The sequence below is a fragment of the Pogoniulus pusillus genome, chromosome 13, assembly GCF_015220805.1.
Source record: "Pogoniulus pusillus isolate bPogPus1 chromosome 13, bPogPus1.pri, whole genome shotgun sequence".
Classification (NCBI taxonomy): Eukaryota; Metazoa; Chordata; class Aves; order Piciformes; family Lybiidae; genus Pogoniulus; species Pogoniulus pusillus.
Genome location: NC_087276.1, coordinates 32,371,302 through 32,388,650, shown reverse-complemented (window position 1 = coordinate 32,388,650; position 17,349 = coordinate 32,371,302). Strand labels below are relative to the sequence as shown.

Genomic DNA, 17,349 nt, shown 5'->3' with positions numbered 1-17,349 from the left:
TTGTGATTCAATAAAGCTTGTCTGTGCTATTCTTGCTTTTCAGCCTTCTCCATTAGATCAGCCCAGCCATTTACCTTGGAATAAAATTTTGTTGAAGTCGAAGTAGTTACAACCATTCAAGGACAATGAAGAACAAGGTCTACTCACCGATTCCCTTCACATAGTGCCATTGTCAGTTCTGATGAAATAAGGAACCCTTTGAAGTCACCAATATCAAAAAGCAAAATTACCTGCTTTAGCAAAAATCACTTATCATGGTTTTATGAAGAATCATACATAGGTTTAAAATAATGGTAGGGGTTAAATCATAGAATCATAGAATCAACCAGGTTGGAAGAGACAACCAAGATTATCCAGTCCAACCTATCTCCCCAACAAGACCATGGCACTGAGTGCCTCATCCAGTCTTTTCTTGAAGACCTCCAGGGACGGTGCCTCCACCACCTCCCTGGGCAACCCATTCCAATGGGAAATCACTCTGTGTGAAGAACTTCCTTCTAACATCCATCCTATACTTTCCCCCACCACAATTTGAGACTGTGTCCCCTTGTTCTATTGCTGGTTGCCTGGGAGAAGAGGCCACCCCCGACCTGGCTACAATGTCCCTTCAGGTAGTTGTAGGCAGCAATGAGGTCACCCCTGAGCCTCCTCTTCTCCAGGCTAAACAACCCCAGCTACCACAGCCTCTCCTCACAGGGTTTGTGTTCCAGGCCTTTCACCAGCCTTGTTGCCCTTCTCTGGACACCTTCCAGTACCTCAACATCTCTCTTGAATTGAGGGGCCCAGAACTGGACACAGTACTCAAGGTGTGGCCTGACCAGTGCTGAGAACAGGGGAAGAATAACCTCCCTTGTCCTCCTGGCCACACTGTTCCTGATGCAGGCCAGGATGCCATTGGCTCTCTTGGCCACCTGGGCACACTGCTGGCTCATCTTCAGCTACTATCTATCAGTACCCCCAGGTCCCTTTCCTCCTGGCTGCTTTCCAGCCACTCTGTCCCCGGCCTGTAGTGCTGCTTGGGGTTGTTGTGGCCAAAGTGCAGAACCCTGCACTTGGCCTTGTTCAGTCTCATCCCATTGGCCTCTGCCCACCCATCCAGCCTGGCCAGATCCCTCTGCAGGGCTCTCCTACCTTCCAACAGATCAACACCTGCTCCTAGCTTGGTGTCATCTGCAAACTTACTGATGCTGGACTCAATCCCCTTGTCCAGATCATCAATAAAGATATTGAACAGGACTGGGCCCAGCACTGATCCTTGGGGAACACCACCAGTGACAGCTGCCAACTGGATGTGGCACCATTCACCACCACTCTCTGGGCTCTGCCATCCAGCCAGTTCCTGACCCAGCACAGAGTGAATCTGTCCAAGCCATGAGCTGCCAGCTTGGCTAGGAGCTTCTCGTGGCAGACAGTGTCAAAGGCTTTGCTGCAGTGCAGGCAGACTCCATCCACAGCCTGCCCCACATTCACCAGGTGGGTAACCTGATCATAAAAGGAGCTCAGGTTGGTGAGACAGGACCTGCCCTTCCTAAACGCATGCTGGCTGGGCCTGATCCCTTGGCCATCCTGTAGGTGCTTGGTGATGGCACTCAAGATGACCTGTTCCATCACCTTGCCTGGTTCAGCACATTGCAAATATTGCTGCTTCTGTGAGGCACACAGTTCCAATAACTCTCGAAGAGGAAAAGCAGCGAGTCTGCTGCTGCTTCCTTGGACTCAAGGGGTGCTGGACTTCTGTTGCTGCAGGAGGTTAATTTAGAAAAGGGCATGGCCATATGTCTTCTGAGCCAGCAGCCACTGTTGGAGTCAGGCCTTGCCATGCCTGTGGAGGTAGTATTTGCTAGCCAGGAGTTGGTCACATTGCTTTTTTGAAGTACTGAAATTGAAACTTAACAGTGTGCACAGTCACCATTTGATCCACCTGAAGAGACAGTGTTGGGAGGTAAGAAGACACAAAGGCCTTTGCAGGCACTATTCCTCAGAGAAGATCACTCTAATCATTCTGATGTTTGACAAGGCTATTACCATTCTAGAGCTTCAGGAGTTCAGCAGGAATCAGACCTCCTGTGGTGTCATTGTCACACAAGGTACAATAGTCACTGCTGCTGAAGGACACATTAGCTATCTCCAAGGACTCCTGGTGCATAAGAAAGTTGCCCTTTTCATCTTGTGGGTGAGGGGGATCATTCCTTCCCACGCTAGGGCTCTCAAGGTTGGCTTTAATCGGTTCAGAGATTTTCAGGCCAACTGTGTCATAATGTTTTTGTGTGAACAACAGTCCCAGCCTTACTTCTGTCCCGTCAGCTCTTAAATACTTGCTGGGGACGTACTGCTCGCTTGGACCTAAGTCAAATACAAACTTTTCTTCTGCAGCAGCTAGATCTGTGCTGTCCATAGGTTTCAAGGAGATCTGGGAAATCAGTTCCTGGGTGTTTAGATCAGAAACTTCATCTGCAGTCACTTTGTTTGAGTTGCTGATCTCTTCTATTCTGAGTTGGCTACAAGCCTCACTAGGTCCAAGCCAGTCCTGGTGAAATGATTAGAACACTTTGGATTAGTAGGGACTCTTAAACCTCCTGCAGTCAGTAGGCATATCTATAAATAGATGAGGTTGCTCAGAGCATTAGCCAACCTGACCTGGAATGTTTTCCGAGATGGGGCTTCTACCACCTCTCTGATTAAGCTGCTCTTGTATTTCATCACCCTCGTTGCGACAAAAAATCAATTCCTCCTTCAGGGCATTGTGCTTAGAGCTGTAATTTGCAAACTAACTGTCTTTCTGAATGGCTTTGGCACAGTAATCCAGAGATTTAGTGCAGATCTTCCGGGTAAAGTTAGTTTAATAGGGCAGAGAACCCACCTGCTAAATTCCCAAGAGTTCACTAGCAATTCCCAAGACTTCACCTCCAGAGTATGCTACCAGGTGCTTGCGTTGCCTTGGCTTTGTAAAGGCAGGGTGTACCTTTCATGTTCAGCATGGATAGAGAGTGACTGGATGGGTTTTATTCCTAAGGAGAGAAGCTGGGCAGAAGGCTCTGGTGCAGCTAGTATGTAGAAGAAGGAAACTGAGAATGTAAACTCTCGGGAAGACTAGAACCATGTATTAGTAACTGTGTTAAGGAACTAGAATGACTGATACCAGAAAAAAGAATCCCTTCCCTTGTGTACCAAGGATCATAAGAAAGAAATTAAACTTGTTACCTTAAAATTCCCATTGTGCAAATTATAGAGTGGATGAAAGAAAGCAGCTGGTGTGGGGATGTTAAAGCACAAGAGGCTTTTTGCCCTGAAGTGAGAAAACAACACTTAAAATAATGAAAGCTGACAGGCAATTTTTCTGCATTCTGCCCCAATGGCATGAGACCCTGATGAGATGAAAGCCCCACTCTCATCTTTGCAAGACTGCACAAGCAGCCCATTTCACACAGTTTCTGACATGGCATTCACTTGTCTGCCTCCTGTGCATGCATCCAAAGTTTCCAGCCTGAGATGTACTCTTCAAAGTTTCTGAGGAATGCTGTGTGCTACAAATTCAATGCTAGTCTATAACTTACTACATGCACTGGGTCATTTAGGTGTTTCTTTAGCAACTTATTTGCTCTAAACCACTGTTTCTGGAAGCACTGTAGAGCATTCTAGTTCCATTATGCTTAGAGAAATTCTGCCAGACGTCTTAGTCCCCTTACTAGAGCCCAGCCTGTGAAAGTATTTTAGCATTTAGCATCTGACCCAGTAGAGCTGTGTCTGTGGAGCACAAGAATGTGTGGCAAGGTGCTTGTAGAGAGACTTTTTCTCTGTACAACTAAGAAACGCTGAATCTGAGTGAATTTCTTGCCTGTATCGGTATTGTACATACTGGCTACTACCAGACACGTCACAAGTAGCTTAACATCAGTTTAACTGCCTTTATGGACTGCTGTGTACTTGCACTTTCAGTGCATCTACATGAAACTTAACAAAAATGCCTATGTCTGCATTTCTTTAACTCCAAGAGACCATCAGCCTTGAGCTTGAGCTGAGTTTGGGTGGCACAAAGACACTTTGGTCTCCCTAAGAATTGTGTAGTGGGTCATTAAGTATCATCAGCCAAGGAACAGGTTGTGTCCTAAGACTGTCAAAAGAGTTTTTGAAAACAATTGGGTCTGTGCAGCAGAAACAGGAATCAAAAAGGATTTAAGGACACTTGATTTACCCTCTTCAGGCCTAGAAGTCAAGGGGAGCTTAATGAAAAACTATAACATACCTTGAAGAAAGCTTGCAGTTCCAACAAAGGTAGAGTAGAGTGGCAAAACTCAGAGGAATGAACAAGAATTGAATAGTTCGGTTATTAAGGATCTTTTCAGGCAGTTTTGGTACATCTAGGAAAAGAATCAGCACAGATAATAGTTGATAAAAAGTCTGGGAGTCAAAACAGAACCCCAAATAACCAAACAAGACAGGCAGCTAAAGACCTGGCTATGAAAACTGGAAAGAAGCTAGTTCTGAACTGAGCTTCATTTTACCAGGTATCTCCCTTTTTTTTCTGTAATGTGGACATGAGAAGACAGGAGCTGAGGTTTAAACAAGGCTGTTCTTACCTGCTCTTCGAAACACTGTTGTCTGGCTCCACTCGCTCCAGTGGCTCTGGTAAGAATCCTCATTGTCAGAGACTTTGCAGCGAACTCGTGCAGCGTAATCGACGCTGCCACGGAACTCAGAGGCTTCGATTGCCAGCTCTGGCAGCCAGCTGGGCACTGTCTTGTTCAGTGCCATCTGCAAGGCACCACAAGGAGTTTCTGTCAACAAAGCTGGGCAAAGGGGTGCTCTTTTAAATACTCTTTCCCTCCCCTGTTTTCTTCTCCAAATCTTTTCTTGGATACAAGAAGAGAGCTTGATGGATAATTTCTGAATGCAGCATTCAGGAGAAGGTTTTCTGATCCTAAGTACTGATGTTTTACATGAAACCTTTCAGCCTTGAAGTGGGAAACCAGAAGGGCCAGCTTAAAACAGCTGCCAGGAGGCCCTGAGCTGAATGGGAAGGCCATTGCACCCAAAGAGCGAGGCAGGATCGTTGTGTGCCTCCGGTTACCTCCCAGGACATGCTGTACTCCTTATACTGCAGCTCATATTGGAGAATTTCAGCAAGGTACTTGGGCACACTCCACCATATCTGACACTTGCTGGCAGTGGCATTGCTCTGGATGTTCAAAGGTGGATCCAGTTTTACTGCAAATAGAGAAGGAGATGCATCATACTTGGCTGACTGAAGTCCTGAAAGATAAGGCTGGATCTAATGAGTGATAGTAAGACCATCAGTAGATCAAATTAGCTTACAGCGTAGGCCAAAACAGCTACAGAAGTGCCCTCGGTTAATGAGAATAGGCTATCCCCTGGTGATAGTATGCAAGCCAAGAACCATCTGCATTTCCAGCACACAGCCTAACAGACAAGTTCTGAGATCCTGAATGCTAGAGCATTTCTCTGAATTGCCAGGCCATGGGACACTTAAATTAGATCCATGACTGTGCTTCCTCATGGCTTCATTTCTTAGGGGAAAAGAAACAAAAAAAAACCCAAACCCACACCTGTACAGGCAATTCAATTGCACATTATCCATGGCACAAGAAAACATGATGCAGATAATAAGTCTGCTTGACAATTGCTCCAGAGCCAGCCCCCTGTGAAGTCCTGGGGAAGTCAGAATGCAAGGGCACTAGGACTGCTTTCTCACTCATCAAGCCCCACACTCTCCAGGAATGGGCAGTCTGGTTTATTTCACTTGCTGTCTTTGAGACACCTCTTTGAGAGCACGTCAGACTTACCCAAAGTTTCTGTGCAGAGCCCCAGCTGGCAGCTACCCTGGCTCATACTTACTGTGTCTGCGAGGACTGTACTCTGGAAAGGTGATATAGGTGCGACTGTGGCCAAAGAAGCTGCCCTGGAGATAGACTCTGTAACCATCTGTCTCCAGGATCTGTCTGGCAAAACAGATTGTGCAGTGGTACTGATCCTGCACGCTCTCTCTGGCAGTCAGCTTGCAGCTGGCGTTGCGGCCCTTTGACCAGAGGCTAGAAGAACAAAAGGGATGAAAGTCATTAAGTGCTTTTCAACTTACGGAAGATGGGTGGCAGCTTAGCTCAGAACCACATTCTGGAAGAACATGAACCTCTTCAGTGCACATGTCAGAGAAAGCAATACTGAAGCTGACTGGATGGCAGGGCTAAAGAGAAAGGAAGGAGACACTTCCATAACCTCACTGCTGAGAGCACCAAACCTCCCAAGAGCTCTGCACAGGATCCAGTCCATGCTCCCTGCTCTCTGAAAGCAAGAGGGCTGCTAAGTGTTGCTGGCAGGGAAGTGGCTGGTGCAGAGGTAGGAGTTAGCTAAAAGTGCACAGCACGGAGCTAGCACCTCATACATTAAAGCCTCTTTTGCTACAAACAAGCAAGCATTGAAATCAAAGCATGTCAGAGGGTGATTTGCTGTCTGGGGATTTTTGATACTCACAAGCACAGCGTAACAGGATGACAGATGGTTTATTAAATCATCTAATGCTAAATTTTCATCTAATGCTAAATTTTTGGCAAGTCTTTCTTGTTGCACGCAGTCCCACAATAAACTGGGATACCAGATTGTCAGCTTGGCCTTTTTCACAGATTTGAAGTCCAGTATTGTTAAGAGCTGGGCTACTTTGACTTACCCTGATGTAATAGTTAACTGCATATTGGTAGTCAAGACAACATTTATGATCTGAAGACACTCACCTCAAATTAGCCTGTCACAATGCTTGTTGTCCCTTCACTTAGCAAACTATTCACCTAATTTCTTCTGTTAGCAGAAAAAATATTCACCTAATATTCTAAATCTGTTATTGAAGCTTATAACTCAGTGGACGTGTGTGTGTGTGTGTGTGTGTATAAACTAATTTACACCACTAGGGGTTTAGTTTCTAGACAGCAAGACAAGGAGTGATTAGAAATTTGTTAGAAAACTTGGTGCTAGGCTGGGGAAGTCCCCAGATGATGGGGAGCAGAGGCTGGGATGGGAAAGCTCTCTGTGCTGAGAGCACCCTTTCAGAAGGGGACTCTGGCTGGATGGACTGCCCTAAGCCAGCATGAGACCATGCAGCAGGTGTGCTGGACCTTTGCTGCTCTCCCCAAGGCTGTGAGCCCAATAATAGGGTGTGAAGGGAGCAGCTTCCAAAGCAGCCTGGAGAGGGGGTGGTGAGATGATAGATTTGCTCTGAAGAGAACAAAACCCACGGCTGGGCCCTGTGTCGACTCTGTACCATCATGCTGGGACCACCAGACAGCTCTTGGTGTGCAGCAACCTTACTTGATAAAATGCAGGTGGAAAGGCCCATTGCCCACGGGCTCCTCTGTTGCCCACACGCAGTTCACAGTAGTAACGTAGTTATTCAGGCAGCTCAGGCTGCCAGGGAACTCTGCAGAGAAAGGAAACCAGAGCTGCATTCATGTACCACCTGAGAAGACCTTGCTCGGTACCTCAGATACATCACTTGCTGGTGCTTCCTCCACTGACACCTCACCTAGGCTTTCTCATGATGTTCTTGCTCTCTTACACCACACTTCACTGCATGAGATGAGTGTCACATTTTAGGGCAGGGACCTCGGGCACTGCTGCTGCCCAGCTTGGCCAGATGTGCTCAGTTCCCTAGGTCTGGCATTGCCAGCCAGCTGTACCAGTTCTTTGGACCTGAAGAAGGGCAGTCACAAGATCTTGTGTTGCATGCTTTAGGGCCTGTAAATGGAAAAGGAGTGCACATATGCATGTGCCACTCTTCCCATCGGGCACCTATTACAGATTTCCTCTTACCTCTCCCTCTTCCTCCACCAAAGAGCAGCACGGCAGCAATGCACACCTGGAGGCCCAGCTGCCACACATCTCCTCCCATTCCAGGCAGCATCTGAAACAGTAACTGTTAGAAGCAGTTCTGTTAGCATTGGTGCCGGCTGGGTGAAGCTTTACCTGCCAGCTTCTGCCAGCCTTGACAGAAGCTGACCTTGACTCTGTCAAACAAGGCACCAACTCAGTTACATTATTTCTTCTGCAGGAACTGCTCTCATGCCAGTAAAAGAAAGATAAATCTCCACCTGCCCCAAAAGACAGGTTTAATTCCTGCCATTTGATCAGGGGCAACAGTTGTTCTGATTTTCCCATCCTCCTGCATTTTTTGGCATCTGCTTTATGACAACTTAAGAGCAGCAGAGAGCAACAGTGGGTTGGAACAAAAAGTCCAGGTTGTTTCCCTGCATCCTGTTTCTGACAGTAACCCAAGCCAGATGCTTGGAAAAACCATAGCAACAGGAGAAGCACAGATGTTCTTCTCTGAGAACAGTCTCAGCCTCTAGATGTTTGCAGCTCAGGGGCCTCCTGGAGCAGACACAATTTCTGTGTGTTCTAGCTTGAAGAGATTTTTTTCTGTCACCAGCTTGTCCATTGACAGTAGTCACTGGCTGAAAGCTCTCAACACCATTGCTGCCTGCGATGCTGGTTCTTGCTTTCCTTTACAGAGTTGAATGACTGCTATTTGTACCTCCCCTTTCTCTTCACTGAAGGAAGGCTCGTTTGACTTGCTAGTGTCACAAAACTTTTGAGGGAGCCTTTCTGTAAGCCACCTGCAATTGTCCTGACCTACTGAAAGGTTTTGAGGTCAGGAACAAAAGCTAGGATAGAGATGGGTGTTCTAGCCTGGAAACTTTCTGGTTTAGAAATCCCCCCATTTCATATCTGACCAAAACTCAAGCCCATCAGTCATCTGCCTTACAAACACACATGCATGAGATGCTGCAGTTCCAGGCAGATAATGGAGATTCTCACCTGCAGTGTGGGAACCTTAAGATGATAATCCTTCCCAGAAGTATTTCCTTGCCTTAAAAGAAAACTCTGAGAGACAGGCTCGGAGGGAAGCACTGATAGGTTCCACACCAAAGGACTGTCAGGATGGAGCATACTTGGCTTTTAGCCATTGCCCATGTTGCTGAAGGGGTGTCTGAAGTGTGTCTTGTTACATGGTTATGCTGCACGTCCCATCTTCCTTTTTAACCAGAGATTCCATTCTGTGAATGATTCCCTGATGAAGTTTTCTTTTAAAATCATCCTTTCTCATAAAGTGTTTCTGACTGGACAATTTTCTAACACACAAGGTTTTATGTCCAGAAAAGGACAGGAGAAACACCAAGTACAGCATTAGAACAAGACCAGATGGGTATGGCCTGGCTGTAGAATAAGACTGTAGGTTAGAACTGACCAAGAGTCTGAAGCAGTCTTGAATAGATGTGACTGAGCGTCTGTATTTATCAAGGACTGCAATACTGCAATCATTAGGATTGCTTTACTGAGGGGAGTAAACGATCTGATGGCTACAGCAGCAGGAAGATGGGCTCCATGACCAAGTGGCATCCTTCCAGTCACAGATTTCACAAAGCCAGACAGCAACACCCACTTAGCAGCCTCTTTCCTGTAATCATGCCTGCTTGCAGTGTCCCTTTTCTGAGTGAAACAGCAAAACAATCACAATGTTTCAGAAACTGGTCAAGAGAAACAGAATCTTTCTGGCTTACCCTTCACCACCTCTTCATTTATGTTGTTTGGGTTTTGGGGGTTTTTTCTGTCTGTTTGGGGTTTGGGGTTTTCTTTTGGTAAATATCCTGTTTTGCTACAGATCTTCAGAGTGGGGGCTGTCAAGAGGAAGTGTCACCATTAGCTGATTAGCTGAGGGATGCTGAGAGGCACGAAGTCTCTTCTGCTTATCACCGATCAGAGCTGCATACGATCCCTGTGATAAGTGCAGTAAGACTGACTAAACATGAAACAGAGAGCACTGCAATCAGTAGGATTATCCATGTGCTTGCAAGAGCCTGTTTGGGGACACAGACAGACACAGGCCAGCAGAACTAAACCAGGACAGTATATTTCCAGGTAATTGCTAGTACTCTGCCCAGATCTCTCCCCACCAAAGAAGTTGACCGTTCAGTTCTGCAGTGTTTGCAGCATATCATACAGGCTCTCTAGGGCACCTGGAAAAAATATAGCAGGCTTAAATGCAAATGTTTGTGTTAGAAGCCATGAATGTTAGTTATAAGTAGGTCATGTAACACTGAAAAGCTTATAGGAGAATTATCTGGAGGAATGGTACACAGCCAACTGAACAAGATCCTGCAGTGTGGAAATGCTGGGCCACTTGGATCCTCACAAGTCCATGGGACCAGATGGGATCCATCCAAGGGTGCTGAGAGAGCTGGCAGCTGAGCTGGCCAAGCCACTCTCCATCATTTACCAACAGTCCTGGCTCACAGGAGAGGTCTCCAAAGACTGGCTGCTGCCAATGTGATGCCATCCACAAGAAGGCCCAGAGGGAGGAACAATGAAATTCCAGACCTGTCAGCCAGACCTCAGTGCCAGGCAAGGTGATGGAACAGGTCATCTTGAGTGCCATCACCAAGCACCTACAGGATGGCCAAGGGATCAGGCCCAGCCAGCATGCGTTTAGGAAGGGCAGGTCCTGTCTCACCAACCTGAGCTCCTTTTATGATCAGGTTACCCACCTGGTGAATGTGGGGCAGGCTGTGGATGGAGTCTGCCTGCACTGCAGCAAAGCCTTTGACACTGTCTGCCACGAGAAGCTCCTAGCCAAGCTGGCAGCTCATGGTTTGGACAGATTCACTCTGTGCTGGGTCAGGAACTGGCTGGGGGGCTGGAGCCAGAGAGTGGTGGTGAATGGTGCCACATCCAGTTGGCAGCTGTCACCAGTGGTGTGCCCCAGGGATCAGTGCTGGGCCCAATCCTATTCACTGTCTTTACTGATGATCTGGACCAGGGCATTGAGCCCAGCATCAGTGAGTCTGCAGATGACACCAAGCTAGGAGCAGCTGTGGAGCTGTTGGAAGGTAGGAGAGCCCTGCAGAGGGATCTGGCCAGGCTGGATGGGTGGGCAGAGGCCAATGGGATGAGACTGAACAAGGCCAAGTGCAGGGTTCTGCACTTTGGCCACAACAACCCCAAGCAACACTACAGGCTGGAGACAGAGTGGCTGAGAGCAACCAGGCAGAGAGGAGGTGAAGATGAGGCAGCAGTGTGCCCAGGTGGGCAGCAGAGCCAATGGCATCCTGGGCTGGCTCAGGAGCAGTGCAGGCAGCAGGACAAGGGAGGTTCTTCTGCCCCTGTGCTCAGCACTGCTCAGGCCACACCTTGAGTGCTGTGTCCAGTTCTGGGCTCCTCAATTCAAGAGAGATGTTGAAGTGCTGGAAGGTGTCCAGAGAAGGGCAGCAAGGCTGGGGAGGGGCCTGGAGCACAGCCCTGTGAGGAGAGGCTGAGGGAGCTGGGGGTGTGCATCCTGCAGCAGAGGAGGCTTAGGGCAGAGCTCATTGCTGTCTGCAGCTCCCTGAAGGGAGGTTGTAGCCAGGTGGGGTTGGGCTCTGCTGCCAGTCAAGCAGCAACAGAAGGGGACACAGCCTGATGTTGTGCCAGGGCAGGTTCAGGCTGGATGTTAGGAAGAAGTTATTGGCAGAGAGAGTGATTGGCATTGGAATGGGCTGCCCAGGGAGGTGGTGGAGTTGCTGTGGCTGGAGGTGTTGCAGCCAAGCCTGGCTGGGGCACTTAGTGCCATGGTCTGGTTGATTGGCCAGGGCTGGGTGCTAGGTTGGGCTGGGTGAGCTTGGAGGTCTCTGCCAACCTGCTTGATTCTATCAATTGCTGTGAATGAGTTAACTCACAGCCCATGGATGCATATAAATGGAAAGAAATGTTATTGCAGCTGCATGCAGCATTGTAACACCATTACCTCTTCTGTTGGAATTCACACTTTAAAGTTGTTGAAAAGATGAAAACAGTTCTGAAAGAGCTATCTGTGAATAAGCAGTTGAGAGCATTTGGAAAATCTGTGTGGTGCCAACTGTGGTTTAAAATATTTGAAATTGCTTTTTGGGAAATATAGGCAGCTGATAGAATGACAGGAGGGGAAGGGGATGTCAGGGCTGCATATCTTACGTTCTGGCTAACTCCCTCCCTTGGTGGCCCAACAGAACACAGAGTGAAAAAGTGTTCTTTGCTTTTGAGAAGTTGTAGGGTAAAATAAATTATTTGTTAGATACCAGTGGAAGGGGAAGTGACACACCAATGTGACAGTGCAGCCTCGACATGGGGCTGCCTAGACATTGAGCTTTAACAACTCAGCAAAGCAAAACTTTAAGGAGAGCAAGATTGAGGTAGTTCAAGAGAATTGTAGGCAGCACCTTCAGTGTGTGCAGTGGTAGCATGGAGGAAGGTTAGGTGGAGTTGAAGATTTAGTGGGAGGTGAGAGCTGGTGTCACAGAAAGGGTTGACTCCTTGATGTGGAAGTGAGAAGAGGACAAGGAGAGGCTGTTGGCGACTCAAGGACAAAAAGCTTATGTTTGATGTGATAAAGAAAAGGAGACAAGAATTGTGCAGAGAAACATAATGGGTCACAAAAAAGGCCTTTTTCATCTCCAGGCTCTGGATGCTCTTCTAGGCTCACCTAAGCCTTAAGGGAAGTCAGAAGCTTCAGGCTTTGCTTAGGCAATGGCTCTGAGCCTTTCCAAAATGCTCTCCCTCCCACAGCAAGGTGAAAGGAATGGTGCATGGCAGGAGCAGGGACAGCAGAGCTGGGCCCTTGAACACTCTACCTCCACTCCTTACATCTTAGTGAGTACTCCTAAGTGGCCTACCCTCCTTGGCCTTAGTCCCTTCAGTCTCTTTCAGAGACACCACCAACAGGCACTAATGGAAGGCAGGGCACTGACTCACGCCCACGGAGTAAAACAGGGACAGGGAACAGTGTGTCTGGACACACATGCACACCTCTCCTCCCAGTAAGGTCAGCCCCAAGTGCACGTTCTCCAAAGCGATCCATTGTGCTATTAAATGTGGTTATCTGTCACAGGCACTCCTTCAATCCTCCCTTCCCACAAGAAAATATGCTCTAAGTCCTTTAAGAAAAATTAATGTTAGATCATCTCCCTCTTGAACACCAAGGCCTCTAAGCACGTGGCTGACAGAAGCATGTCAAGGGCGCAGAGGAGTTCCACAGAATTAACATGCCAACTGCTAGAGAAGGAGGCACAGGTTACCAGAGATCACTCCACATAACCAGGCTGTTTCTCCCTTCACCTTTGCAGAGCCATTTTCCCACAACCTGCTGCTCATGAACAGCTTTGTGGCTTAGGTTTGAAAGAGCTAGATCCCAAAGGCTTATGAAAAGCTGCTGCAAAGAGCGACTGCTGCAAGAAAGCAATATGCACATGCACACACCCCTATATATATGCAGATGTACAGATATACATACATTAAAAAGCATGGTTTTGTCTGAAAAGTCCCAAACACTGAGGGCTCTTTTGGCTGGCTTCATTTACATTTATCTGTCTCAGTTGTAGAGGAGTACCTAAAAATCTGTTGTTTAAAACACCTCTTTCTAGCACAAACAGTATAAGAGTTAATGCAACAGAGCGGTTTTGCACTGAGCAAACTAGTGGAACGGAAGAGCAAAGACCCTTCTGGTGATCTTATTGTTCTAGAGCCCTAGTAAAAGAAACAATCTAAAGTCCCCTTTCACACACAGCATCATGCCCTCTGTCCCGCCTGGCGTGCCCAGTGCAGCAGCTACGTGCGACTCTTACCGGTGCCGAGGAAGCCTCGCTTTTCACGCCGCTTCTGTCTCTTGATCGTTCAGGCTGTGTGGTTTGGGGATCAGGCAGCGGCAACAGCAGCATAATAAAACAGAGCTTACTGTGCCCGATTTCAAAGATAATGTCAAGAACCAATGAAAAACTGCTTAGATTACCAGATTGAGCTAAAGTAGCTGCATCTGCAAGTGCTCATTAGTGACGGGGACATGAGGGAATTTCTGTTAAAGGGTTAACATTTAAAAGGCCAACTAATTTACTAACTAGAAAAGTACCTTTTCTATCCAAACATTTATATAAAGAAGGCTGACAGAAGAGCTCTCCAAGTGACAAAATGCCATTTTGTAGCCTCATCTGGATGTGAGACTGCATCCGTGCAAAGTCTCTGCCCAGATGTGCTCAAAGACCCAGAGGTATCCCTGAGCTGTCCTGCCCTGTCCTTCCTCCACTGTGCTCCAAAGGGCAGATCTGGAAGCACAGCAGTGTTTCCACATTGACATCCTGGAGCACACAAGGAACAGATCCTTCCATACGCAGCTACAGTGCTGCAGTGGTAGTGTTACAGTCAGGATCCAAGTCAGTCATGTGCATGGGCCTAGTGCCAGGAAAGGGGAAGAGAGAAACAGGCAAGGCACAGACTGAGTAGCAATCTGCCAGGGTGACCTTTAGGGGCCAAGAAGCAGGAAGGCAGAGGCACTGCAGAAATGGCAACAGATGTTTCCAAATTGGTACAGATTAAGTTATTCTGCTTCCCTTTAGGGCCTTCCCCATCCAGTGTGGCATCTGCCAGCTCCCATGAGGCACCACAGCTACTCATCTAAATGTACCTGCCTCTCCATAGTTACAACAACCCTGAACAGCAGCAGAAACAGAAAGCCCCCAAAATGCAGGCAACTTTCAGTGTCATTTAAGCAAAGAGCACCTGCTGCCTCGACTGACCAGATGCTGTCATTTGCCAACTGCAGCAGAAAACGTCTCCTGTAGAGACAAATGGTACCCCTGCGTCTTCCGAGCCTGCTGCTGCAGGTCACCATAAAGACACCACAGGCATGCAAGATGTACAGCTTTTACCATATCAGGGCAGAGAGATAAATCAGTACAAGAGTTCGGCAGCAGCTTGGCTCAAACAACAAAGCACAGACTTCCTTTCCCAGTTTCCTTTCAGTTTACTATTCCAAACTGCAGAGCACTGGTGCTCACACGAATGTCATAGCTCTCTGCAAGCTGCCTTTCTTCACACCTCCCCCACAGCCCAAGTGCCACTCAGCCACGGATCATTAATCGAACTCCTGCTCTCCAAAGGCCACTTAGCCTCTTCTTTCTCATTTTCTGGGACACAGGTGCACCTGTTCCACTGTCTCACAAATAGTGTTTCTCATCAGGAGATTTGAATCTACTTTGAAGTTCTTTTTGCACTGAGTGCTCCAAGTGGATTGACATCCACTGTTTCATCTACTGTCAACCCTGAACCAAATGCTTTGCTGTCTTCTCTGCTTTTGGATCACTATAGAGGTAAACATAATAAACAGGAGAAGCATCACATTACAGGAAGATGCAGCACCTACTCTGTGCTGCTCTTCTCAGCATGAACAATGACACATTTTGGATCATGAAATAGCTGAAGATAGACTCTGATTTCTGTGTCTACCTGCTTTTAAGCTTGGCCAGTGAACACACTGTTAGTCTGCCAGTCTGCTCAGTACTACAGTCCAGGACTACTGCATGCTGATCACGCTGTCACTATGAGGAAATGAGAGCATTTTTCCTCTGGTGGAAAGCCCTCCAGTAAAAGGATGCAGGATGTTGCACTGAACACACTAAAGTCCACCATTGTGTCCCTGATTGCTGGGAACGCTGTGCCAAAGGCATCAGACCACAGCCACCTAAGGGTTTTATCTAAAACAGTGGTGCTGCTGGCATCGTCTTACTACCTCATCCCTCCTCTCAGTGCCTGACCTTGCCTTTGCAAGGCAAGCTAAATTTTGACTGCCTGGTTACCTGGGCATGGCCGGAGTGGCTGAACAGATTCTCTGCAGTGAAGGGCTTAGGAAGCCTATTTTCAGCTCTGCTCTTTCAAGCAGGCCTGCTTGGGCAAGCATTTAATCGAATGCCTTTACCACACTGTTCCAACTCGTTCCTGTGCTTTGCATTGCTCCTCAGGAATCTGCCACTCTGGGTCACTGAGGGAAGGGTGGAAGTGAGATTTTACAGAGACAGTTTGAGAGCAGAGAAGCCTTCCCTGTTTGTGCATTTGTTCACTTATGTTCACAGGTTGTTGATGGAGATCAGCTTGTTTTAACTGGTCTGTTTTCTTAAAGTGAGCAGAAGTCTTGCTCAGACAGCAGAACTGTGGAAAGGACTCGAAAAGAGTACTGAAATGATGATTGTATGTGTATAGATTATAAGGTTTTGATCATGGTTAATGAATTTGGGTATCTTCACAAGGTTTAATGGAATAGATTCAGTTTAGCACCTTTTGCAAGGGCCAAAACCCACTTAATTGGCACAGATGGCAATGTGCTTGTCATATTTTTGCAAGGGCCCTGCAAGAGGATGACAAACACTGCCTTAAATTTCTAAAAGCAGATGAAGAACTGTGGGAAAAGGCCTAATAGAATAGCCTGAAAGCAACATCTAGGGCGTATCTTTGTGTTGTATTTAGAAATTAGTAGTTTTTAAGCACAATAGGCAGACGCAGCTCATAGCTTAGGAGCGTGATGAAAGCATCAAGGTTTCTGAGAACTACAGAGTGAATCCAGAATTATGGGAGTCTGAGAAAGAATACTGGACAGCAGATACATCTGCAAATCCACAGCATCAATTGCCACACAGAGCCAGGGAAGACGTGGCACACCTGCACTCTCCTGTGACTATGACATTTGTCTGGGACTTTTGGTCTTTTGAGCAAACGACTTACTGTTGCTTGCAGAAAATGCTTTTGGGATTGTTAGCTAAGCTTGGGTTGTTAGCTTGCCAAACTAATGCTACTAGTGAAAGCTCTAACAGGTTTATTCTCTTTCTAATTTTAGCACTATGGTTGTAGCGAAATTGAGGGAAGGTGTTGTTTTAACCTGTCTGATCATAGTGATTCAATCCATAAAAAGGTAGATTGGCTTCAGCATCATACAGAGAAAATCACAAAGAATCATAATCCTTTCGATGATTGGCTAATGTCATGGGGAATTTCAGCTTGGGCAAAAGAGTTAATCAAAACTGTAGGAATAGTATTGCTTATTGTTATTGTTTTACTGTTTCTAGGACCTTGCATCTTCCGATGCCTAAGGTTCAGAAGGAATGTTGCAAAGACCGAGGCTGTTCTGCACAATCATACCAGGGACACACAGAAAAGCCCTGCCCACACTCACCTGCAAAGGAAACAGCTTCTCTTCGCTGCAGTGATCCCTCTTGTTTTGCGAGCTGTGGGGCTGGCTAAGGTCTTGGGCAAGAGTTGCAGTAGAGGAAAGAGAGTTTATTTGTACCACAGCAAGGGAGATCATTGCTGCAGTGCAAACATAAATCATTCATCACAGTGGTTTTCTCGGTATCAGATTATCTGGAACCAAGCACAGTTTAGTACTTCTATGTCCACATAAGATGTAGGTCTTCACATTCAATCTCGGCATTACAGCAACTTCTGAAGACAATTATTCTAAACAAAACAGAGATAGAGACCTCAGAGGGCAATGCAGTCACAGGTACAGTGCAAAGG

At 47.0% G+C, this 17,349-nt stretch overlaps 1 protein-coding gene across 1 annotated transcript; it reads right to left on the bottom strand.

Moving 5' to 3' along the window:
• Positions 1-1,950: 1,950 nt before the first annotated feature.
• LOC135180378 (interleukin-9 receptor-like) lies at positions 1,951-7,894 on the bottom strand. Its single transcript, XM_064152733.1, has 8 exons — positions 7,816-7,894; positions 7,315-7,423; positions 5,854-6,047; positions 5,069-5,205; positions 4,578-4,752; positions 4,244-4,358; positions 3,202-3,286; positions 1,951-2,527 (listed from the first exon to the last, which is right to left on the bottom strand). Exons 1-8 carry the CDS (start codon positions 7,892-7,894, stop codon positions 2,030-2,032), a joined length of 1,392 nt encoding a protein of 463 aa, XP_064008803.1. The 3' UTR covers positions 1,951-2,029.
• Positions 7,895-17,349: the final 9,455 nt, after the last annotated feature.

Coding starts and splice junctions, on each gene's coding strand:
- LOC135180378 (XM_064152733.1), bottom strand. CDS start 7,894: ATGGGAGGAGATGTGTGGCAGCTGGGCCTCCAGGTGTGCATTGCTGCC. Junction 4,753..5,068: donor AGTACAGCATGTCCTGGGAG/GTAACCGGAGGC, acceptor GGTGCCTTGCAG/ATGGCACTGAACAAGACAGT. Junction 2,528..3,201: donor TGCACAATGGGAATTTTAAG/GTAACAAGTTTA, acceptor TCATTTCACCAG/GACTGGCTTGGACCTAGTGA.